At 38.9% G+C, this 27,322-nt stretch overlaps 1 protein-coding gene across 2 annotated transcripts in view; it reads right to left on the bottom strand.

Moving 5' to 3' along the window:
• Positions 1–7,097: 7,097 nt before the first annotated feature.
• The window catches only part of LOC150011432 (glutamate receptor ionotropic, NMDA 2B-like), a 243,063-nt gene continuing 222,838 nt past the window's right edge, over positions 7,098–27,322 (bottom strand). For both annotated transcript variants that reach the window (XM_090272875.1, XM_090272874.1), the window contains exon 4: positions 7,098–7,700. In XM_090272875.1, coding sequence (XP_090129001.1) covers positions 7,098–7,700 — 603 coding nt within the window. The remainder of the gene's footprint in view (positions 7,701–27,322) is intronic.

Here is a 27,322-nt window from a genome sequence, read left to right on the forward strand (position 1 = left end):
CCCTCACTGGGAATCAAACCAGCGACACTTGGTTTGCAGGCCAGCGTTCAATCCACTGAGCCACAGCAGCCAGGGCTCACAAATTACCCTTTTAAACAGGTGGTCAGGGAATCCTGAGGACATTTGCCTGGATCTGGATATTTGCAAGGATCAAATTGGATAGCTCACCATGTAGGTGTGCAGTAAGTACTCAAAAAGACAGTCAATACTAGGGTTAATAACTTCCTCAGACTGCTGACAATGGGGCTGCTTCTGAGCATACACCTCATGACCCTTTTCTTAAACCTTATCATCGATACCACCCCATTCCATTTTGAGGCAAAATCTATTACTCAGAATGAGATGTGTCTGCTTTCCCCACTGAGAGTCATTGCCCTACTCTGATCTTGATTCTTTCCTCTTCAAGACCATCCTATTCCTACAGACAATGTACCTACCACCTGTGTCTTCTCTCCCAGCACTATGTACCTCTTTCCCCCACCCCCCAACAAAACAATCCACAGTGAAACAGAATTCTTTTCCCACTCACAACCCCTCTTTGTCTCCTGCTCTCTTGTGCAAACTGTAAATATTTTTTTAGAGGCAGAAGAAGAAGAGGATGTAAAAGAGTGGGGAGGAAGTGGAGGAGAAAGAAAACAGAAGAGAATAGAAAAGAAACAGCAAATTTGTCATGGGTAACTTTAAAATTCTACAATTCACCCATAAAATCAAATAGCAATTAAGGAAAAAATTATGTAGGTGTCTCAGTGTTAAACATTGAGAATGTTCTTCATAGGTTTCAATTTAAAGGAAAGAAGCAAAAATCACTTACTGAAATCACTATTAATATATCTGATATGAAAAATGCGAAAGACTAGAAGAAAACAGAAGAGTTTGAAAATTCTCACATTCAGTCATTCTTCCATAAACAGTTAAAGCTTGTTTTGCCTGAATTATAATAAGCATCGAATATATCTTTTAGGACAATTATTAGATTCTCTGGTTATTTTCCCCAATTTATATCTCCTTTTACACCACTGAGCAGATGAAGTCTCTCTATATATACACAGGTGTGCCCTCACATTTCATATAAAAACACAGCTTTCCTTAGATTCCAGTGGACTTCTTCAATCAGATGAAGGGCCACTATGCCTGATGGTCCACTTATAACTATGCATTCATACAGTCTCTGACTTGTTCACCTGTGAATTATATTGTTAATCTATAATATATATATATATATTTGTCTTACCATAAATCTGCCTGAGTTTGCCACTCCATGAACATTTAATAACCAGAGATGGGTATTAACCAAGCAGCGCTTGCCCATAGTGTCTAAAAACTAATGGATAGAACTCCTCATTTATTTCTTTACCTGTCAGCACTTTCCAGGCCAAGAGAGTCAAGTGGGCATTCCATGGGAGCAATCCAGCTAATACAACTGTTCCAAGGATGTGGAGTCTGCCTCAAGGTTAAAGGAAGGTTGTGCTTATCACAGATCTTTTCATACGAACCTAATAAGCACCTTTCCTCACATTGGGTATCCCCATCTCTCAAAGCTAGTCCAGGAGGACGACTCTGGCCTGTTGAGATGGCAACTTTAATGGGGAAGGAAGAGTTGGGATGGGTGGATGTAAAACATACTGTAATGCTGAGTAGGAAAACTGAGGACATTGGGGAGAAATAATTAGGCAATATGCATAAGAGATTTGCTATGTTGAGATCCAGCCATTTCAAAGAGCACCTGCTTTTTATACAAATTCAAAAAGTTGCCCTGTGGGAAGAGGAGGAACACTGGATCCTCAGGAGAGATACAGCCTAGAGGGGAGAGGCAGATGCACCACCACCTGAGTGACAAAAACAGACAAGAGGAATGTTGAGAGCACATTGAAAAGGGAAATAATCACTACCTGCCCCACCCCAGAAAGTAATAAAGGAAAAACATAGACGTGTGCCTACTAGTAGCTAACAATCCTTCTCTCGCTCCGGGAAAGGAAGAAGGGTTTAGACAACTGGCCAAATCCCTTTCTCAGTACTTTCAGATCAGCATGTACCAAAAGGTTTTCAGACTTTTCTAAGGACTATGAAGGTCCTTCACTTAGAGAATGGCATGAGAAATTCTCTAACTCTTCCAATCAAATAAAGGCCCAGTTGGACTAAAACTCTCTCAGCACGTCTTAGGCTATGGTATAGGGCAACAGTTTTCAACAGGTGTGCCACAAGGACTTTTAAAACATGCAATACCTAACTGTTTAGTCAGGGCACTGACCTCTTTTCCTGTAAACTGTCAAATTAAAAAACAATCAGAACCAACGCAACACTAGCCATCCAATGTGAAGGAATCAAAATTATACCTGTCTTTTTGTCAGACTGGCAAAAAATGAAATATATTTTTGGCGTGCCACAGAATTTTAGTACTTAGTTTATGTGTGCCATGAGATGAAAAAGGTTGATAATTGCTGGTATAAGGCACTATAGTACATTTACTAAGAAGTAATAAATGAAAGCTGCAAAATTTTAACAGAAAATTAATTCTTATTAGTTAGTGTACAAAGTAGGGGTGTCACATTTAGCAAAAAATACAGGAACCCTATTAAATTTGAATTTCAGATAAACAATAAATTGTCCTTTAGTATCAGCATATCCCATCTGATATGTAGGACAGATGTTTAAAAAATGATTCAAATTTAACAGTTTCTGTATTTTTCTTGCAACTCAGATAAAAATCCTTGTCCAGCAGTCTAAAGCCTATCTTATCTGGTGCTAGTAACCAAGTCTATAGCTGAACGAGCTTCAGGGAACTAAGAAGTAATCAGTAAGGAATTTTGGTTGACACATGATAAATAACATTTATTTAATAGTGAACTAAAATCTCTCATTTTTAAGGATCTGCTCTGAGAATGCTTATATGTTAGTAAAAAAAAATCTTCCTTCTGCAACAAGTGAATCACTTCAAATATGAGTCCCTTTTCATCATTCAGGGATATCACATAATCTCCTGTCCCCATTCCCTAAATCTAGACTTATAAAGTTGCCTCACATGAAAAGAAAGCCACAGTGTGTTCAGGTATGAATGAGAGCATTCTGCCTCCTTAAAATGCTTCTGGGGAGGACAGGACCTGTTAATGCTAGGGGGTTTTCAGGAGGTAAGAGGAAAACACTTTCCTAACTCTGTATTCCTGGTGTCTTCCTAGGGCTGGGTCACTCCCAGACACCTCCTGAGGGGCCTTCCTCCCACTGCTGTTACAGAGAGATGAGCAGCAGGCCAACAGAGGGCCATCCTCATAAAACAACCAACCATTTGCAACAATTTTATTTTGCAAAGACTTCCTGCTGTGGCTAAATGGTGTGACTGCTTGGTTTGTTATTTATAAGAGTGACCCAAGTGAGACTGGAGCTGTGATGGGAGGAAGAGTCTGATTTCAGACCAGGATCAGTAGGAGGAATTCAGATTGAGTGTGCCTAATTGAATTGCACTGATGATTTTGAGTGCCATTCCTGGTGATAACAGCTCAGGCTTTGAGAATAGCTCCTTCTTGTCCCTGTTAGTCAACCCCAATTCTTTCTGGCTCCTGATAGAAAAATATATTAGCATATTTCCAAGAGGGGCTAGGGATTGGATTCAAGGGCCATGAGAAGCTGTATTTGGGAGGAAGGGAAGGAAAAGACGATGGAGATGAGAGAGGGATGTAGGTATATGGACAGGGAGATCGCCAAGAGCAGGTGTTCCGCAGAGGTAGATACAGAATTCTAGAGAAATGGAACTGGGGCAGAAGAGAAAGTTCACAAAGGAAATGCATTAGTGCAGAAGTACACCGATAAGTCTGAAGACATTTTCTACACACTACAGTTGGGAAATCAAATGAAGGTAAACTTTTTCTCTGCTCTATACTGGTATTTGAGGAATTTATGAATTATCTGCACTGAGTAATCCTTGTTCCTTTGAAGACTACTATACTTGAGAAGATGGAAGTTGGGCATTTGTGGCTCTCTTGACAATAAGTTCTAAGGAAGGACTAGAGAGAACCTAGGAGGTCTACTTTTCAGAGTGGCCATAGGAGATGGTAACAAAGATTAAAACCAACTGTGCTTTTAAAGATATAGTGGTTAGAGGCCATGCTTAAGAAATAACACTTATATTCTAATGCAAAGTAAGCCAAATGGGAAATAATAATCTCTGCAGGCCCCTGTTTACTCAGAGGGAATTTTAAGATAAAAGCAGGCATTCCTGGACCATATTTATGGACTTTAAGGTAACACCCACTTGATTTCCTTGTTTTGTTTAGCAAATGTTTTAGTCTCAATAGTCCTTTATTGTTAGCATTTTTAAAATGAACAAACATTTGATAAAATGATCTAAATTGGATTTGAATTAAACACTAAAGGCAGTGGGAGAAAATATGAATGTACAGAATAAACAGTAGGTTTTTAAAGGAAACCTCTATTATATTGCAAAGAGGAGCAGAACAAGAAAGCTCCTGTGGGGTAGGCATGCACTGGGATACACACTGTGCCGGGAGTAGGGGAAATAGAAGTAAGTATGGCAGAAAGGTCACTGCTTTCACAGAACTTACTGGGAAGAGAGATAATAAAGCATGTAATTATAAAAGTCTGAAGAATGGCTTTACTGGAAAAGCACAAGATGCAGTGAAGGCATATTATAGGGTGATGTTAGTCCAGGATGCAGAAATGCCTTCCCAGTGGAGTGATGACAAAACTGAAAGCTGAAGAATGCTGAGTTTGAGACAGGTAAAAGAGCATCTGCATTTGTGTACAGGCGGGAAGGGACACCTGGGGAGTATACCCAAGGTGGAGGAAAGAGCTGAAAGGGAGGAAGTACATGTTATTCTCAAAGAACTCAAGTAATTGCAGCATTGTGGGAATACAATATTTAAGGCAGAGAGTAGATAAGACAATTTTGGAAACACAGGAGGGCCTGTACTGTGGAAGACTTTGTAAACCATATTAAAGAGATGGGACTTTATTATAGGGGCAATAAATAGTCCCTGAATGGTATTGAGCAGGAGAGTGGTGACATCGCATTTCATTTTAGATCACTTTGGCTGCAATGTAGACTGAAAAGAAGCAGAACTAGAAGCCAGAAGATATTTAAGAGGCCCTGCAGCAATGCAAATAAGAAGAGATGATGTGGAATATGGTACAGAGATGAAAATACACGAATGCACTCCAAAGGAAATCCACAGAAAATGGAATAATTGGCTATTAGGTGTCAGGGTTATAGAACCAAGGACACCAAAACTTTTTATTTTAGGCAGCTGGATAATAAAAGGTACATTTTATGGGAGGTACAGATTTGGCTAGAGGAAATGGGAGGAGAAAGCAGGTCAGCTTTGGCTACCGTGTGTTTTAAAGGAACATATCTAGTGATAGAGCTACAGACCCGGGGCTCAAGAGAGAATTTGCAGCCAGAGATATCAATTTGGGGGAATTCACGGACATTATTAATTGTATCCTTGGCAATGGATAAGAAAATAAGAGGGTCTAGGACAGTGCTCAGAGAAGCACTAATATTTGAGAGATGCATAAAGGAAGGAGAGCATGCCAAGGAGCCTGAGATAGGATTACCAGCGGTAATAAGAAAACCAAGACAGTACCAAACAAGCAGTGATAACTAGGGATGGAAGAAACAGCAAAGTTCAAGGTGGGAGAATATTAGAATTGCCTCACAGATATAGCTACACTAATACTAGTTTATTTATTTTATTGTTGACACGATTACAGATGTCCCCCATTTCCACCCTTTGCCCCTCTCCACCCAGCACCCACATCAGCCTTCATCACATTGCTATCTGTGTCCATGGGCCATCCATACTAGTTTTAGTTCCAACTCTGAATTTAGGAGCTTAGCTGAGAGGCCACAGTCCAACTCCCTTCCAGACGTTAAACAAGTATAAGTGGGTACACATTCAATCTCCACTAAATGAATGTCAGTCTCCACAGAGTACACGTTCTAATATTTTATTTCTTAAGCTGGATGGTGGGTACCTGAATATGTATTAAGTTTTTCTGAATATCTTTTTGTGTCCAATATAGTTGATACATTTAAAATCGATGCTTAAACATATTGCTGGGTGAAAAAAAAGTCAGGTTATTGAACATGTATACAGTTCCATTTAAGTAAGATTATAGATTGTATCCACATAGGTATATGTGCACAGGGAAATGTCTAAAAAGATATACACTAATTCTTTCAAGAAAAATTATCTTTCATTAGTCAGTTTTCAGGTCATTTCACTTTTTTGTGTGCTCTTTCATATTGTTTGAATTTTTACAATGTGCACATGTAGAAGCTTTACACAAATAGCTAAACCATAAAAGCATCCTATAGAATGTTCTGCCTCACGCAGTCACATAATTACTCTTTTGAGGATATGCTGCAGTTATGGCTGGGTTGGGAGGGGAGGTCGAGGAAGCAGAACTCTACCCTTATCTTCTTACTGAATAAACCAGACTAAGAGCAACCATAAAAGCTGCCTCTACAGCAGCATTCTCACTCTTAAAGACAGACAGAGGAGAAGCAAAAGAGAGAACAACCAAAGACGAATCTTCTTCACGTGCCTACAAACTCATGTGACCTGTTGTTCATTCTCTCCCAGTACAGCGGCACTCCAAAGGTAAGTGGGCTGATCCGCCCTTGTTTCTGTGTCTATTGCATCTTTCAGAGTGATCAAGTATGTGGTGGCCAGAGAGGGTTCAATTCCAAATGAACCTCTCACTGGCAGCATGACTTTAGATAATTTACACCTATAAGCCTTATTCTCTTGTATTGTAAAATGGAAACAACTTTAAAAACATATTTATCAGAGTTGTTACTTTGAGGATTAAATTAGGTAAAAATGCTATGCACTTAGAGTAACACTTAACACATAGGAAGTGATCGGTGAGTGGGAGCTCTTTTGGATTTCTGAGAACAAGAACACAGCCACAGCAAGTTTTGGATCTGCAACACTCACACCATCATAAACAACTGTCATCCCAGGGGCCGGTCTTCAACTTGTGACATCTTGAACTGCTCTTCCCACAGTTTCTGAGTGTCCAACCCTATTACTGGAAGCTGAACTCTGACCTCCACCAAGAGTGTGTTCCCGGTGCTGTACTCACCTATTTAGCATATTGGACTGGTAGATTCTCTTCTCATGGGTGTTGTAACAACTGCTCTTGGGCTCTGGGATGAAGCTATGTTCAGACAGCATGTCAGAAGCAGCAGTGGTGATTATGGCAATTCCATCCCTCACTCTGGCAGGAAGGCCATAGTCCCACTCATCATAGGACACAGAGATGAGCCCAGTGGGGAACTCCGAGGGCACTGTGTCTGTATCCCCTGCCACCAGACTAGGCACGATCCACGTGTAGCCACAGCCAGTCAGCCCTACTGAGTTAGCCACTTCAAAGATGTAGGTGGCCTCTTCCTTAGTACAATAAAGAAGAATGATGGGGCTTTGAAGTTTCTTGAGCTGGTTCTGGATCTTAGAATCTCCATCATCCAGGGACATGTCCAGCAGGAGGACTTCCTCTAACTCCCAGCCCACGAAGCTATTCTCAATGGTGCTGCGAATCTTGTTCACAAAGTCCTGATAGCCAGGAAAGTAGGTGGTAACAATAGAAAAGATGTACCAGTCATACTCTTCCATGATGTTGAGCATTACGGAAGCTTGCTGTTCAATTGATGGGCCAAACTGGAAGAACATGGAGGATTCATCCTACAATAGCAAAAAGGTAAAAAAATAAAATAAAATAAAAAAGAGAGAGAGAGAGAGAGAGAGAGAGAAATCAAACCAATGATAGTAAGGAAAAATGTGAACCAACTGGATAGAAATGTTTGTATCCATTATTTATTTTTTCATGCAATGCTTTTAAAATTGGATATGTTTAAGTTGCAAACATTTGTAATACCTTTCTTCCTAAAACTACCTCTTAGACTCCAGAGAAATTCAACGTAAGTTTATATTCTCCTTATCTTAAATCTTTGGGGCTACTGCCAGAGCCCAAGGCAGCTTTGTAAAGTCAAATATGCTAATATTTCTATACTTAAATATACGAAGAGTTTCATAAAGTGGGGTAAAGACTCTAAATGGCCTCATGTCAGTTCAGGTCAGATTTTACTGTCAGATGAGTTATACAAACACACACACACATGCACGCACACACACTTCCCATTTTTCAAGCCTTTTGGACTCTTGGTTGCAGATGTATATGACTCAGTCAGAGTGAATAACTCAAAATGTCATCAGCCTGCACTTAAACCTACATATGAAAGTGGTATAGGCACACTCACCCAGCAGGTGGGCAGTATTCAGTTTGGATATTGGGGAGAAGCACATACAGTACAAGAGTTGGTCAATATATTTTCTATAAAGGTATATCTGTTAAATTAATAGCTCAGTTAGTTTTCTCTCTTTCTCCTACTCTGATAATGAGATATGCAAATTAGGTTAAGGCTGAAACAGTATATCTAAGCCACAAGTTAGAATGATTTGTATTCAAGTTCATATGTGATTAAGCTTTATTTTATAGCAACATATAAAAATTATTCTTTCTCTTACATATATAATGTCACAGGTCTTGGTCTGACCTACTTATCACACACATAACCCTCTGTCAAGTCTGAATATCTTCTGTTTCTTCCCTCTTTTTGAGGAAGAAGCCATTTTAAATTTCTCCCATCTGAAGTTGTATTTCTCTTGCTGTTCTGAGAGAGATCTCAAGCCCTGCATTTCATCTCTACCTTATAGACTGAAGAATCTTAAAGCACAAAATGAAGACCCTTTCAGTCTTGTCATTGTCTCTCAGTGCATTCTCCCCTGACTTCTTCCTGGGTAGTGGTCTTATCTTCTTTCTGATGGTTCATCTCCATTTTATAACAATCCAGGCTAACGAAACTGTGAGTTTTGTCCAAGGGGCATTCTTTTTTTTTTTTTTTTTTTTTAATCTCCTAGACTAGACCTTTAAAGTACAGTTACAAGAAGCCAGAGTTTTAAACAAATTATATACTTATTTCTTAGTTTGGGAGCATATTATTGTACAGCTGAGAGACTGCTGAGCATTTCAGTAGCACCCGCTATTGAAAAAAAATGCAGGTTGGGAAATAGCCAGTCAGTGTCCAAAAACAGTGGTTTGTCAATAAAAGCTGCCAGCCCCTCTACTCTGCCAGAGATATTGTTGCTTTGTGTGGCTTGAACTTTTCACATTTCCCACAGGCTATCCAGAATGAAATAGTAGATGCTTAGTCATTTGGTGGTGATTCTTTCTACTATGGGTAAAATGATGCTTATCATGGCTTTCTCCCCTGGCTTAAACAGATGGTCAAAGAGGAGCCCCATAGGACCATGTAATTTAGAAATATATATATAGAGAGAGAGTGGAGAACGAAGAATGGGTGGATAGAAGAGTGGGAATAATTTGGAATGACATAATGATTTTGTGTGTGTCCATTCCAAACTGCAGCCATCCCCTGCTCCTGATTTCCTCCCACTGCAAGACAAGTATTGCTCTTCCAGTGAAGCCAACCTTGTCCTTAGATTATAGAATACAGTGGGAATCTAAAACAGCAATGCTTAAAATTATTCCAAGACTTTTCAGGGGACTACAGAGAACTATGACAACAAGAGAGGATGGCCAATAACAGAACAACCCTCCCAGAATGGCTATCACTTTAAATAAACAGCCATTTGATTTTCTTGTTATACTTCTAGCTCAAAGGAATTTGGGGGAGTCTCAAATGAGACATATTATCACCTGAATTTTCACAAACCTAGTGGATGTAACAGAGACAAAGGCTTCCAAATAGACCTTAAAATGTATAGGCTAGGATGAAAGGGATCCCAATTATAAACAAAGTCTACCCATTCTATGATATAAATGAGCATGTCTTATCACAAGGATGTTCTTGAATACCCACACAATTTCTCAGTGAAACCACAGTTGGTTCAAATACCTAGGGAGGGATAGCCTTGAGAGTAAACCCATGGAGGTCCATAGTAAATGAACCTATGCTAGTGAGATTGAATTTAACAGAAAATCAATCTGTTATATACCAACCTGAACTTCTCCTCTCTTAGTCTTCTGTTAATACCCTCTCACAATTATAAATGAGCTCCTTAATAAAACTGCCAGCTACTCTATGAAGAAAGCCAATGTATGGGGAAAGTAAGAAAAGAGAAAAAAATAATATGGGCCCATGTCACCCCTCCCATATCTTCATCTTACTTTTAATTCTATAATCCTCTATCATTATCCTTTTCTGACCCCTCTGCTCCCACCAATGCCTAGTTCCACCATTTTCTCTTAACAATCTTCACTTAATAAGAATGCCTTATATGACAATTTTATCTGCAGCATCAAGAGAAGGTTAATGAAGCCAAACAGAAATCAAAAAATGATTATAGCTTAGACAATGTTTCCCAGTATAATGAGTGGTCCACTGTTATTAATTTAGTTGATACACCAATCTGGTGTACAGTAATTGGGAATGAGACAGCTTTTTTTCAACAAAGCTTTGGGCTAATTATAACATGCAAGCAATGACAGGCTTTGTGAATTATGGACATAGCCACAGTCAAAGAGTAATCCTCATGTGTTCATGAAGTGGGAAGGACTGGTGGCCACACATCCATCTTTGCAGGCGCCCAGCATGCATTGTGATCACCATGAGAAGTGTCATCTTCTAGAATGAAGGACAGGGATAGAATTCAATTTACTTCTTCACTGACATTTTATCTCCTAATTTCATTACAAAATGGTAGTGTCCAGGGATCCTTGGAGCAGTCTCCTCCTCCTAGTAAAGATTCCCAGTCACATTTATTGCATGAATATACTTCTTCAACTTGACTTGAGAGTATTTTTAAAGCATTCCTGTGTGAAGAGCCATTGAGATGAACAATTGGCACAGAAAAGGTATAACTGTACATTAACCCTCATCAACCTAGAACCATTACCTTGAACCTTTAGCACTTTGATGTTCATGGTGTTTGGTTACTAATAAGAAGAAACAAACAAACAACAACAACAACAACAACAAAATACAGGTACCTTTTCATTGTATTATCTGTTTTAAAAAATAACTGCCAAAAAAATTAGCGGTACGTGATGTTCTTCTTCTGCATCACCAAGATGCCCTACAGACCCACTTCAGAAATAAAGAATTAGATACTCCAGTTGCTGAGAATGACCTGGCAATATGTTTCAGCCATCAGCCCACGTGGGGAATTGCATCAGCCGAAGAGAACCACCTTGCCCAAAGTCACACCCTCTGGCTAGAGTAAACTGGCCCAATGACTGGTTGTCAGGGAATTAAAGACCTGGTTCTTGCTCTAATTCTGGACATCTCTGAAGGATCTGTCTATCTCAGAATTCCCAACAGGGTTGGCTGGAGCTCCCATTTAAAAAGTATCACACCACTACTTCTCCCTCTGTCCATGCCTGGCCAGTCTTCCCTTCCCTTTCACAGTATTGATCTCAAAAGCACTTCCTACGTTCAAGAGCACTTCCTACTAAACTGTCTGTACAACAACACTGGTCTCAACCTCTGCTTCCCAGGGAATGCAGTCTGAAACTATTCATTCCCCTTTTACTCAACATGGAAAGAGATGATTTAGAAAGTCATAGTATCTATTTTCAAGTATGAAAATGACCTATATGGTAGAGAGATGAGTCTCTGACCATTAGCACCAGAGGAGAAAACTGAGACTAATGAATAGAAATATTAGAAGGCATTATTTGGCCCAATATAAGAAATAGGTTTACAAAAATCATAGCTATTTGAAATGGAATTGGCCTCACAATGTAGTGAGCTCTCTCTCTCTCTCTCTCTGAAGCTATAAGCATTCAAACAAAAGCTAGATTATTATCTGAGAAAGGGATTCTCACTAGCACTCTGTCTGGAAAATGTCATGCTCCTCTTTAAGATTTAGTTCAGATGTTAGCTTTTTATGCATATTTCTTTTCTAACTTCCCCAAGTCAGTTTTCTCTCCCTTGTGCTTTCACAATGTTTTGTATGTACCTCTATCATAACATTTATCACACAGGAAGCATATATGCCTGCTTCTTCCCTCTAAAAATATATGTTTCTCAAGAGCAGGAATTGTGCCTTGTTCATCTCTGGATCCCAAGATGGCATATGAAGAAAAAATCTGTATTTGTTGTATTACAATTATAATGAAGATTCTTTTATTAGGTGGGAGATTAACTGAAATGACCTTGATAGTCTCATCTGGTTCCAAAGTTCTATGCTCAAGATACATATCTAATTCTTAAAAATAAACTATGCCTGAATATAGTACCGGCACTTGTATAAAATGTAAGGGAATCCTCCTTGGAGCCAGCCAGCAAGGCAGAAAATGCTACTGGCCACTACTTTACTCTCTTCGCAGCAAATTCCTTAAAAGTATCATCTGTACTTACTCCGTCCAATTCCTCTTCCCATTCTCTCTTACGCTAACTTCAACCAGACTTTCAGCCCACTACTCTATCAAAACTCCTCTTGTGAAAGCAAAGGTGACCCTGATATCGCCAACTCCAGCTTCACTCTGCAGTCATCCTTACCTATAAGCAGCAAGTGACAGGCCTGTTCAATCACTCCCTCCTAGAAGTGCTTTCTTCCCTTGGTTTCCATGGCTTCACATTTCTTGACTTTCCTCCTATCCTACTGGCTGCTGTTACTGTCTCCTTTGCTGCATCCTCCTCTTCCTTCAGAGCTTTTGAAGCTGGAGCACCCCAGGGTCTATCCTTGGTCCTCATATAATTTCTATCAACATTCCCTACTTCAGAGATCTCATCCAGTCTCCTGATTTAAATCATATTTATATGCCAACCACTTTCATACTTTTCTCCAAAACTTCAGATTTCTTTATCAAAGTGCATATTCGACAACACATGTGCTCTCAGATATGTTTAGAAACATCTTCAAGATTTCCAAAACGAAACTTGGCCTTTCTTTTTGCAGCTAAAGGCACCTCTGCCCTTCCAGTTCCAATTGTTTTCTTTCTCTGGAACCCTATATACAATCAATCAGCCTTGGCTGCTGACCTTCAGATTATATCCAGAATACAACCTTTTTTACCAACTCTGTTTGAGACACCATCATCCTTCACCCAATCACTACAAGGGCCTCCTAACTGGCCTTTCTGCCTCTGCCCTAGCCACTTACAGTCTATGCTCAACAAAGTAGCAGGATGATCCTTTTAAAACTCAAATAATAAGATATTATTACCTGCCTTCATCAATGCCCAATGCACTAAAAAGAAAAGCCAATGCCCTTGATTTGGACCCCCGTTGGCCCACAGAGCCTACATCTTCCCACCCTCTCTCTCACTCTGCTCCATGCACTCTGACCTCTCTTGAACATATTCACACATTCCTGCTCCAGACCTTTATTCTAGCAACTTTCTCCCATTGAAACAGTCTTCCTCCAGCTATCCGGGTATCCTCAGGGCTAACACATGCACCTGTTTCAAGTCTTTGCTAAAATCTCACCTTCTCAACAAATCCCAGTCCTGACCCTGCAATGGAATACTAATGCCTGCCAGATTCCCCTTAACCTGTTCCACTTTTTCTTGTTGCCACAGTATTTATCACCATCTAAAAAACCGCGTGAATTCTTGATATATTTATTATGAACATACTGCTTCTTCCCAACCAGAGCATAAACACTATGAGGGCAGACATCATTATTTGTGTGTTACTATAACTGAGCACCTAGAATGGAGCCTGGCCCATAGTGGGCTCTCAGTAGGTATTTGTTGAATTAAATAATGTGGTAATTGATGCTGCAATCAGATAATCCTCAAATCTAATTTATCTTTGTTGGCTATCCAAATGAGATCATATTTTTCTAGTATCATAAAGTCTTCCGCATTATTCAAATGTTAGTACTTTATACCATCACAGGGATTATGATCCTGCTAGGACATTAATGCAGTTTTAGATTAAATAAATCTGGTTTGCCTTATAATCTCTCCTCTTAGTATATGAGTAAAGAAAATCTTTCTGTTCTTCTAACCTCAGTTAGAGGAGGATCTGTGTGTCTAATACAATGCTAGAACCACTAGGCTTTTTCTGAAAATTTTCTCTACTACCATTGGATTTAGAAGGTAAGTGTGGCCCTAATGGGATGAGAAGACAGGATTACCCTGCTGCCCTAAGGAGAATCCTGGGTATTGCTTCTTTAATTCTTCCACACCGAGCATGGAGTAGAAGCAGAATATGGGAGACAAAATCTCTTTCCTCTCCCAAAATAAGGGAAGGATTTTCCCTTCCCACTTAATTCCAAGAGACTCCCTTTCTGGTGACTATAAATTCTGAGTCCACACTATCATTTTTTTCAGGTGACTGAGGCTGGTGTTAGCTACTTAGGCTGGTTGTGAATTGTGTCTGTGTTCTTTGAGCCATGCTTTGCAAGATAGAGAAAATGCCCAATGTTCTCCAGCCTCGTCATTAATCAGAAATATCATGACTAAAACACTCAATGGAAGCTTAATGATGGAGAATCATGATCTTTCCTGACTGTTAAATGCCAGACCCATTCTTTTTTAAACCCTTGAAAACAAAGGAGAACACTCTGGGATTTCAAAACCCATGAACAGGAATTCAAGCAGACTGGGCTAGTTTAAGAGCCATTCTGTATGACTCAACAACCCCCAGCAGAAGCCAGCATTCTTTTTCATATTTGTTCTTTCAGAAGATAATTTTGCTTTCTCCTTGAATTTTGCCCCATTTTCCTCCCTGACTGTCTCCCTTTTGTATGTGCTTCAATCACCAACTTTAAGCCACAACTGAGAAACAAACTAAAGGTATTCACTTTGAGAATGCTTACAAGGCTTTTCCTATTCTGGGTCTCAGAGGAAATTTTATAGTAAGAAGAAAGCTATACACAACAGATAGGGCAATAAAAGGGGAAGAATAAAAAAGCAGATCCCCTCTCACTAGGATACCCAAATAAATTATAGAATTAAAGTCAGGAATCAAAAGGCCTAGAGAATACCAAGAGAACTTCTGGAATGTGTTGGGGCTCCTGTAAGGTATCAGGACTGCCAAAATCCTAACAAGGCTATTTCATTTCATCTTAAATTAAATGGACTGCTCCATTATGCATATCAAAACAACTCTCAAATGGATTGACTTGTATTTTCATTAAGAGGTTCTTTTCTATAAAAGAGCAAGCTGTCAAGTTCAGCAACAATCAAGTTCTGTGCCTGAATAAATGCACTTTTAAATAAACACAAGGGTAGAAGGTAGGGGAACAGAAAAAGTTGAAAACATAAAATGAATAGAGAAATATAGTTTAAAACTGAAACTAACAGTATTAATTAGGAGTAGAATTATCAAAATCAGATCACATTTATTTAGACAAGTTTACAAAGTCAAGTGTGTTTAACACTAATATAGATCTGGGCATTTTATAGGATAAAAAGAAAGCCATCATAAAATTAAACCATATAACCTAGGGAAAACAAAACATTTTTCACTGTGTGTGAAATACTAAATCCAAAACTGCTTATGCCATCAAATTTTTTTCATTTAACTTACACCGAGAGAGTATTTTACAGAAGAATTGCAATAATCATTAAAGAACAGGGTTAAGTACTACAGCCTGTGATGGTACTTGATGTTCTAGCAGCACTTTTCAGAGTAGAGATGTTGATATGTGTCTCAAATAAATTAACATTCCCATCTCTTCATATGTATTTGATCAGAACATCACATTCATATACCAATGAGAATAGAGAAGTGGAGAGGTGCCCATGAGAGGTAAAGGGTAGAAAAGGCATTTTATATCTGATCAAGCTATGAGTACCAGTAGCCTCATTTGTTGCTAAAAATAACAAAAGCACTGTTTCTAGATACTGGTTTATACACACAGGTCTCTGGGAAACAAAGATTTCCTTTTCTTCTGTCCCTGCCCCTTAAGGAAGATGAAGCACTGTTGGATTTAAAATTTGGATCAATCAAGCTCATTTGGCACAGGTTAACAAGTTATTGTCTTCAGTGGCAAAAAGAATTTTCTTGAGAAAGCTTTTCTCACCAAACATCCAGGAGTAGGTTTCCCTAAGTCCCTGAATTTGGAAAACTGATCACCACTTCCTCACAGACAGCAAAATATGGCTGTTCACAATCAATGCAGCTTTGAATCTATTCACATCTCCCAAACCAATTTTGGTCTGGCATCTAAGAGGCAAGACATTTTGAAGGGATCCAAAAATGAAAATAAAATTGCATATAGGCAGATTAAATACACACACACGCACGCACACGTACATACACACACACATGTATCTTCAACAGCTTGTTAGTTCCTGCCTCTCTTGGCCTCATTCAATCGTAGGACTTAAAACTAGCATGTCTTCCTATCTTTAAACCAGGATTCACCAACAACATCCAGAGCTGTTCAGGCTACTCTAAGCCCAGTGTTTGGTATACCTGATGTCCTGATGTGAGCCTGTCTGGGTGCATATATGCCCACCCAGAACCCTTTCATTCTAACAGCCTCACCATGTACCCAAACCAAAGGTCTAAGTTTCTTCTTAATGCCTTGAGTTTCATTCCATCTCTGTTGGATGAGGAACTCTACTGTCTCCCTTCTATATATTTTGCACAGTCCCTGAAAAGCTGCTAATACCCTTAATGTTGGACCCTGCTCCCTATAGCTGCAGATTCCAGCTGAGGTCTGACACCCTTTCCTATCCTTAACTGTAATCTGTAAGATGATTAGCACATTACTAGTGCCAACAGGGTTATGTTGCTCTCTCCACTATTATATCAAATCCCTGCATACCCTACCTGTCTGAATCCCGCCAAATGGGTTATTTGGTCTGAAATTGGTTTCTCACAGCTTGCTGGCCCCTACCCTGTGACAGGCAGCCTCATGGCAAGGGTAAGTCCAGTCTTTCCCAGCATTCTAACCCTCCTTAGATTCATCGTTCAGATACCAGTATGCCTGGCCTCAATAGAGTAAAAATGGTGTCCAATATTCAACTGGTTGCATCTAAGTTTATTTGATATTTTCTTTGTTCATTTTATACTGAAAATGGCTCCCCTTTTTCCGAATTATTAAAATATTGCTTCTGCTATACCTCATTTATGACTGCTTATTAGTAGTATTAAAAATGAATCTTCAAGAGTTCAGAGTTTACAATTGCTTTTCCTCCATTTTATTTCCTTGACTATCAGAGGTCTTGGGTATATAAAGTCTTATTGAGAGTACAACACAGTCTCCTAGGATTGACACCCAGCTCCTAACCTGAGACAGAACCACACTAAAACTATTTTCCTTATCACATAATTTTGACCATATTCCTAGAAAACAGTATATTCTTTATCCATACAAAAAAGGAATAGTTGGTTTAGAAGGTACAGAATACTGGGGATCAAGCTTCTGTCACAGTCAAGGGTCACTCCCCCTGGCCCAGCCTGTCCCCTCTGACTTAGCAGCAGCAACTCTGCCACCACCCCTGGGAGCCATCTTGTCACTGCTGTCATCAGCACTGCAGCCCAGCTGAGGCTTCTTTCTTCTTCATCTCCCTCTCCCCACAGTCCTAGTTTCACAGATAAAGACCCCATTAATATGTTCTAATGGCCTATACCCTTGGCCCAACCAGTGTTGCCATTCTCCCCTCTGGGGGCCTTGGGGAGCTGAAATGCTGTTAATATCTCAACTTGACTCTGGAAGACGGTGAAGCAGGGATGAGCAGCTGCCATCACTCAGGGGAGATATCAGAGTTGGCAAGACCTTTCTGCAAATAAGAATTTGACAAGTAAAGGGATGGCTCATTTATTCATCCTTATTTTGAAGTTTGTTTATGTATTTGTTTTTAAACCACATTCAGTGGTCTCCATCACTTCTACATTCACAAAATTTCACTTCAATACTTTTCCTCTGGTAGAAGCATGCAGCAGAAAAAAGAGCTCTTTAAAAGAAAACGTCAGTTGGCATTTTCAAACAGAAAGAAGCTCAGGGCTTATACTTTCACCCATCCTTATCAGACTCTCTGAGACAAAGCTATGTTACAATCAGATGTAGCATTTACTAATCTCTAATTTGGATCTTTCATAGCGGGGCCTCTGCCTATAGATGAATCATCCCAGACAAGTATGAGTTTTAGACACAGTCTCATTATCTTTAGAATTGGTAGTAAAAACTCACCTGAAGCTACCAGACTCATATTAGCTGGCTGTGAATTCTGATCTATGCTAATAGAACAAAATGGGAGTATCCTTATGGTTCAGCAATGACATTTTGATGTTAATCTGTTACTGCTGAAAAGTGCCAATACACTGATCTTTTATAAGACAGTTTAAGCTGTTAGATAATGCCAGCTCAAGATCTCAAAGAACAGACATTAACTAGAGTGTCTTGGGACAACATTAGTCCAGTTCAGAACAGGACCACAATTAAACCAGTATGGCAGAATGTGAGGTGGAACTAGAACGTGTTCCAAATCCTCAAGGAAAATTCCACTCTTTTCCTCAGTTACATAGACAGATGAGTCCAGCAATCCTGACTTTCAGAACTACTTCCCTCTGTGTATATTGAGTCCATTATGCTGCAGATTATGCCCTTTGGCCCTTGTGTGTCCTTGGTGAAAGACACACAACAGGCCCTCATAACTTTTATGGAACTAAACCAAACTGATGTCAAGATGGGTGGTGGTCTGTCATAATCTAGTGTGACACAACCCCCCCCCCTTTATTTCTCATTTAGGATGGTTCTTATTACAATACTGAGTTGCTTACAGTGTACTAGGTGCTATACATGCATATGTCAACTGGTTCTCAAAGCCCTGTGAAGTAAACCCTATTACTCTCTCCATGTCAGCAACAGGGAAAAGGAGCTTTAAGGAAGTTAACTAACTCACCCAAGGTCACTGCTGATCTGACTCCAGAGTACACACACTCAACCACTGTATCACACATCCTCAGGCCTCCTTTACTCATCTCTACAGCTCCCATCTGAACCATCTACACCTCCTGTTTTAACTGTGAACCACAGAATGATCAGTCATCTAGTGAAAGTCAAATCCCTGCCTAGTAGTACAGAGATGATTTTCATGAGTTCCTTAAGCTTCACTCCTATGCATCTATCCACTAGTGCACTGGCGCTGCTAACTAGTGACGGACTTGGTGCATGTTGTTACCACATAGTATTCTTCTTCTGGACATCATATAACCAGTTCCTATGATCTTATCGTTTGTTAATCAATCAAGTATTTATTAAATGGCTATCAGGGGCTATGGGAGGTAGAGATGAAGTATAAGTAATCATCCTCATCCTCAGAATGAGCTAACTGGGAAATAAGATCAAATTATACAAAATAATTGATGACTTTTCTAAGTTAAATGATAACATAAGGCTTAGAATATGTGTCATATAAATGATGAGAATGAAGGGCAGTATGGCTGGGCAGCTATATTTTTGAAGCTTCTTTCTTTGCTAGTTTTCCAACCAGCTCTATGTAGTGAGGAAATGAAGCACCCATATATTCCAATCCAAATACCAGACTGTGAATAGAAATATAAGTAACACTGGACTTGAACTCAGCCTTATATTTTTCCTCAGGTTGACAATGAGCCTCTGATGGCCACTATCTCACATATTCCACAGACTAAAGGAATTATATATATATTTCTCCTTTATCTACTCAGCCTTTCATTTTCATCTCAAAAGATTAGATTAGTAGAACAGGACAGTCCTTTATGAAGTCAGGTTACCCAGTTAAAAACCTTCTTCTCTTCAACTGATTACAGCTTGATTTTGTTAAGATTTCTTTTCTGTGTTCCTTCAGAGAAGCTAGAGGAATAATAATTCCTGGTCATGCCCTTCTCTCAATGTATTTGATTTCTTTACATCAGCCTTTTCCCTCTGGCCCTCCAACAGTTTTCAATAATTGGTCAGGAGATCAATCAACTATTTTACTGCTCCTTGTATAGAGATGACCTGGGATTGAAATGCAAATCCAAACAACTTACAAAAGTAGCCTGATGCCAAATTTTCTTCAGTTCAATTTATGAGTCCCTATGCCCCACTGATTTAAAAATAAGCAGATGACAACTTAAATGCTATCAGTTATTATCAAAACAATTCCATGTCTATTAACGAAACATAATATTCTTTCTTATTTTCTTACTGATAAATCAAGGGTAGATATTAAGATTTGCTTTTATTCTACGCCCCATGAAATTAAGTGATTACACAACAGCAATGGAATCCCTGCATATTAACAGTTTCTCACCTTTTGCTAAAAAACAAAAAACAAACAAACAACAACAAAAAAAACCCACAATCTAAACCAGAGGTGCTTCCAGATGTAAATGGAGTGGGCCACAATATCTTTGTCTATATGTTGATGCCTATGTTGGTTACATATATAAAAACTTACTAACAAAGTTACTAAAAATAAACAGTTTGTAAGTTATGCTTCACATAAAAAAGAAGAATGTCTTGGCCTATAAAGGAAATATCTCCTTGTACTCATAATTCTGAGTTCCACAATGGTGCAAAGATTATCCAAATAACCCAGACAGAGTCCACAAAAGACCTCCTACCAAGGAACTCCGTCACATCAGTCACATTGTTACAGTAACCTCTTATTATTCAAATCTTTGGTGACAAAGGGTAAGTTCATCTCTCCTTAATTCTCTCAACCTCTTAATTCTTTTCTCCTGTAAAACAGAATAACTTTCAGATGTTTAATTTCCCTTGCATAAAGGCCAAGATTCTTCTGCTTTGGCCACAGTAAAAGTCTTCAGACACCTAACTGGTTTTATTAATTAAATATATTCTAGAATAAGGTTTCCATATTGATCAATGAATGATTCCTGAAGGCAGAATCAGTTAAGCTTCCTTCTTTGTTATGTCTAGTAATCCTATTCATTGTGTTCCAATTTTTCTTTTAGCTTAACCTCTCCTGCCCAGACGCTCAGCTCCTCTCCTCTGCACTGCACAGGTACGGTTAACCACAAGTAGGTGCCTGAAAAAAGCAGCCTGTCCTTAAACTGGCCAGTGCCTGAACTCTGGGCCAATTAGGAAAAAGGAGCCCAGCTCATCAAACCTCTCTCAAGAATCGAAACCAGAATGGGCAAGCCTTTCATCTGGAATGTGAAATTGACTGGGGGCCTTGACAAACCAATGTCATGAGCACTGTGAAACAATGATTAAGAGCAGAAGCTTTGGGATGACAGAGGAAGCCTAGCATAGAAGTCTTCAGAGGCACAGGAAAAATGAAGGACTTTAAAATACAGACCAAGATATCCTGGAGAGAGCCCCAGCAGCTAGCCAGTTCTGGGGAAAAAGAGTCTTAGTTACTCACAGCTTTCCAGCTCTCTCCATACACATCCTCCGAATAAATTGCTTGGTATTTTGTTTCCGTTCTGTGGTTTGTTTAGTTTTCACTTTGAAATAACTTAGGTGGTGTTTGCTCCTACCAATTAAAAGAGCCTGTTTTTTTTTAAAGGTTACCATGAGTTACTACTTTCTTGCTTTATAGCATCATCCTTGTAATTTATTCTACATCTTTCCATTTTCATGAGGAAAATGTCCTCTTAGATGACTTTCACCTTGGTGAGTCAGGCTTAGTCCCTGGCCTGAGACTGCTGGAGCAAAAGGGTGGCTGGACAGAGTTCCTTTTAGCAACACAGAGTCATTCCCACAGGACCTTCCTTGCTAAGGCCCATTCAGTTTTCATACACTAGTTGACTGTAATATTCTTCAAGTGCGGTTTTTTGTCAAACAGCCCTAAAGATGGATGGTGAGCTGGCTGCATTGCTATCCAGAACACACACCTTCCCAGGTTCTCAGGCACATCCCTGAAAAGGCTAGACCACATATACATTGACAGCAGTCCTCCATCTGTCCTTTCATCTATCCAGCCATTGGTATTTATTCAGTGTGTAACACCTGGCTAACACAGAACTGGGTGCTGCAAGTAGGTACAATTTATTTGGAGATAGAGTCAATTTACTTGATGATTTACAGTTTACCTGGAAAAAAAAAAAGACTGTTTGCTTTATAACAAGCTATGTAACAGATGCTAACAAAACCACATCCATTTCACAGGCATAAATCAGAAGATGCTTGCAAATGTGCCCCCAAATAAATAAATAAATAAATCTGATGGATGATGACAGGTACCTCAGAATATATACGGACTGCACACGTACAATGAAAAATGAGCAGAGCCACATAACACACAGCCATGAGACAGCTGCTTCCATGTGCTCTGGGGCCACCGGAGCCCACACAGACCTGTATTGGGCCCTGAGGAAGGTTGTTCCTGCAGCACAAGGTCAACACCCAGCAGTTCAGAAAGTGAGCTATTTATTTTATCTAAACTCCTAAGCTGTTTGGATTTCTGCAAATCTAAATATGGTTCCTGGTTTCTAAAATTTTAACTATTTCTCATTCTTCACAGCTGCAAGAAATAAAATTTCTCCTATCCTGTTCCGCTGTTTCAAGTACTTTTATCAATATGACCGAACGAAGCCAAATTCATCCCAGTCTTCAATTTTTTCAAGTTGTACATAAAGTTGATCTGCACTCTGTTCAAATCATTTCCCATATTCTTAAAAATCTGGGTGGGAAACCTGGCTCTAACCCTCAAAGTGAGAATTCTGTTTCTTCTGAATTACTGGGCATTTCACACTGACCTATCTGTCCTTCAAAAGAACTTAATGTACCTGAATATAAAAAGGTAAAATATAAAGTTTATTCTGTAAAATGGTGGTTGAGTAGTTGCCAAAAGGTTATTTTCTAGAATATTTAATAGATTTCACTGCAATTTGCTGTGTGGGAGGAGGTTATATGAAATTGTTCATTAGTATTAAAATTTAAGGTCAAATAAACATTACTTTAGCCCTTGGGATGGGATTAGCATCTTAACACAAATTAAAAACTTCTCCCTCCATTTTAACCACAAACAGAGGTAGATATGTGTTACTTATTCCTGAAGATAATGGTCTAAAGAAATTCTGTGACAGCTTTCTGTCTGACAAGAATAAGGGGCACTGACCTCCAGACATTTCTACAACTTGTACTCACTGAGTTTCGGCCTCAGGTGCCTCAACCTTCTTTATGATTTTGATAACTTGTTTCCTGTAGTCATTTCATAATGGCCACCAAGTAAAAATCTAAAACTTAGACTTTCCTCTTCATAAACTTACATGGTTTTAAAAGAAAGATTTATAAGATAGCAAAGCAGTAAGTACAAAAAAAAGAAGAAGAAGAAGACGCATATTATGCCTATGGAAAAAGAACTGGATTTTGAATCAGAAATTCTAATTCAAATCTAAATACTTCTTAGCCGTGTGATCTTTAGATAAGTTACTTAACTTATCTAACTCTTATTTTTCTCTACATAGCCAAAGTGCTAATTCTTAATTTATATAGCTGTAAAGAGGATAAGGTGAGACAATACTATGAAAGTGCCCAATATAGTGCCTGGCACATAGTAAATTCTCAGCTTCATTAAGTGTGAATCTACTTACCACATAATGTGGCCAAAAATATAAGCAAGGAAAAGTTTTATTTCATATATACTTACAAATTGGTCAAGTTGACAAATTCATCATTATTTTTACGATCCTCGCTATTTTAGCATAAGTTGTATTTGATCAAACATAGCTTTCAAGTTTGACTGGACAGTAGTTTTTTTTTTTAAAGGTGTAACCCTCCTTTTTACCCAAGCTGATTACTGGTACAACTGGGTACAAAGCCAGTTACACGCATTAGATAAAGATAGAATTGCCTTGGGTCCAATTTAGGTAATTTTTCTAGTGAGTTTTTATCCAAAAGTGAAAAAAAGTAAGTGTAATGAGGTGAAAGGTGAACATCCAGATGGTTAATTAATTATAGCTCAGTTGCTCAACACCCAGAAACCAATGTGGTTCCAAGTCAACTTTATCAGAGACACCCCAGGATGGAAAGTGGGAGTAATATGAATGGAAATAGTGAACTTGCTGAGTCTAGAACAGACATTTAATCTCATCTTACAGGTCTTAATCGGGATATAGGGACATAGAAAAAGGGATTAACACCTGCTGGATTACTAGTCTTATCCACTCAAATGTACAAAGTAAGAGTAAAAAACTAAATAAAGTAGTCCCTCTCTATATTGCGGTTCACTTACCATGGCCTCACTGTATCGCGGGATTTTAAAAAATATTATATTTAATTATTTATCGCAGATTTTTCCCTGTATCACGGGGTTTTGCAATACTGTATACGTATATTGTTAAAGTTACGTAGGTTTAAGAGTGTAGAATATGTTTAAGAAACTAAGTAGTGTTTATAAAAGTGTGGGAAAGGTTAACAAGGGACTGGGAATGGTTTATAAGTGTGTTGGAAGGGTTTATAAATCCTTAAAATATATATAAATACTAAAATAAATGTAAGGTTCCTACTTCACGGATTTTCACCTATCTTGAGGGCGTCTAGAACGCAATACCCGCGATAAGTGAGGGAATACTGTATAATTTTTTTAAATGGTGCCATAATACTGCAGGATTTTGCTTAAATGTGTTTTTTATTTGTTTTGTTTTAAATCAAGAAGTCTAAAAAAAAAAAAAGAAGTCTAGTTGGGGGACATGCTTTATGAATAGCCTGGCCTTATATATTTACCTCTAAAAACATAGCCTGCATTTAATCACTCCTGAGCACACACCACAGGAAAGACCCTGTCCTAGGTACTAAGGAGGATGCAAAAAGTAATGGGAAATGATCCCTAATCAAAATGAGTTTACAGTTCTGACACCTAGAATACACAAGTGACAATAATGCAAAATGTAATGCAATTATCACAAAATGAATAAAAACTACTTATGGGCTTAGAAGAAGAAAGGATCAAACATGATCAGGAATCAGGAAACTTCCATGGGGCAGTAAGATGATGGTGGAAGTGGTAGGGGTGGGGGTGGTGATTATTATTGCCGAGTATCAATAAGGTGAGAGGCCAGTTGAAGTGGTGGGAGCAGTTCAAACAGAAGGGAGGAGTTGGTTCTGAGGACAATAAAGGTTTAGTTAGACTATTTCTTCAGCAGATATTTATCAAGTACCTAAATAACACCAGATGCTGGGTTTGGAGGATGGAGATTGAGACAGAAGATTCTTGCCTAAGCTTTCATGGGGTGTAGCAAAGGAGGAAAGTTAAACAGAGCGATCATATAATAAGCACTATACTGAATTGCAGCATTAGGGGTTAAGAGCAGGAGCACAGTGGTAAGACTTTCTAGGTTGGAATAAACTTTACCAACTAGAAGCTATTTGTTACCTTCGACAAGTTACTTAGCCTCTCTAGGTCACTAAAATGTGTAAGCAATGCACCTGTCTCAGAGGGTAAATGAGATGATGCCTGTAAAGTACTTAGCACGATGGTGGACACAGAGTAAGTGCGCAGGAAATAGTATATATATATATATATATATATATATATTTGTTTGCACTTCTCTGTCTGTACATTTGATGCCATAAAGAGTCTCTTAGACATAGAATTAAGGAAGAATCAGTCAAGGATATCAACTTTTTAAAGTCATTAATACATTTTTAAACATTGCTTTCCAAAAGTGTCATATCACTTCACACTCTTGCAGCAGTGAGTGCTGACCTCACTATATTCCACAGTTAATATATTCTTTAAAAATTTTGCCAATTCGGTGGATCAAAAATGTAATGTCATTGTTTTAATTTCCGTATCTTTCATTATGTTTAGGCTAAACAGTTTTCATGTTTATTAGTCACGTACACTTTTCTTCCTCATTTTGAAAAGGGGAAAACTGGGAATTCTGTTTGTCGAGTTTGGACTTAAACAGGTAAGAAACGTGAAGTCCTTGAATATTACTGAGAGTTAACAAATTAATACAAGTTTATACTACAGTGCACATGTGCCATTTCATTTCTTATCATTTTATTGGAAAAGAACTAAAACCAACTCAATTAATACTAATGAAAGCTTATAGGTTTTTGGAGCAGGAATTAATATGCATTAAACTAGGGAGAAGAAAATTTGAGAATAGAAAGATGAATAGGGAACAAAATAAAGAGGAAAAGTAAAAGACAATGAGAGCAACATGATTATCAAGACAAGAAAAGGAGATGACAAACGAGACCCTCTACTTCTTAAAATTAACATATTCAGTTTTATAGCCTTTCATCCCCTATCTGTGTACTTGAACAAATTTAGCTTTAGTTCTGATGCTTGTTCTGCAAATGTGTGATGATGTGGAGGAGAGGGTGGGGAAGGGTAAGAACGGAAGGAGAAAGCAAGGGCACACTAATGGGAGTGCCAAAGGGGCACTCTTCTCAAAGCCATGATAATCTTGAGCCCCATTCCATTAACCTAGTGGCCCTGTCTTTGCCCTGACCTGGAAGGAAAAAAAAAGAAGAACCTGAGTAAGAACAGCTTCTGGATATGTATGCTTTAGGCCGAGTCACCTTTGGAATACCTCTTTTTGGTTCTAAGAACAAAAAGTCAACACAGAGATAGCGGAGAGGAAAAAATGAGGCCAAGAGTATGAGTGAATTGCAGCCAAGAGCTTCCTCTCACCAACTTTGTTAAGAACACTTTGTTTTCTCAGGAGTGATCACCTAGCCAAACTTCCATCTACATCCTGGTCACTCAAAGCTTCCAGCCTTCTCTGAACTTCTTTTCCATGCCAGTGTTGGCCCACTTCACCTATGCCAGGAAACTGCAGGAAAAACAAGTCAAGTTGGAAAAAGGAAACGGGCAGAAGGAAGAGTTAAAGGCAGTAACTAACCCACTGCCTCAAACTATTTACTCCACAGTACCCCTAATCCTCTTCAGAACATGAACAATCATGGCTGCAAGACCCATAGTGGCCAGGATAAAAGGCCCCTAAATAAGAGAAGGAGCTACATCATTTGCTATCTTTCCGTCACTATCATCTGAGGTAATTTCTCCTCCAAGCCTTAGGATTCATTAGCCTTTCTCCATTGTTCCGCTTCCAAAGAACACTGATATTCAGAACATATTCAACCGATATGTATGGCGCTAAGTATGTGCATGTGGCCACATATCAGCTGGTATCCCCTACTCCAGGGCAGTCCTATTGATTTTGATTCAAATATCAATTCTTAGACTGACACAGTCAAAGATTTTTCCTAACCTTTTTTAAAAAAAGTAACTGTTACTTTTTCTCAATCTCTCTCCAAGTTCTCATGTTTGCCATGAGATTATCTGCTTGTCCGCTACTGTTCTACCTAGACCAATTGAAATTTGAAGTCAAGTCACAACTTTAAAGAGAAAATATCCACATGTTCCATCCATCCTGTGGGCTTAGAAATTTTGTGTTGGGCCCACATTATTGATGCAGTTCACCTGT

The sequence above is a fragment of the Furipterus horrens genome, unplaced genomic scaffold, assembly GCF_987537825.1.
Source record: "Furipterus horrens unplaced genomic scaffold, mFurHor1.1.pri manual_scaffold_4, whole genome shotgun sequence".
In the NCBI taxonomy this organism is placed as follows: domain Eukaryota; kingdom Metazoa; phylum Chordata; class Mammalia; order Chiroptera; family Furipteridae; genus Furipterus; species Furipterus horrens.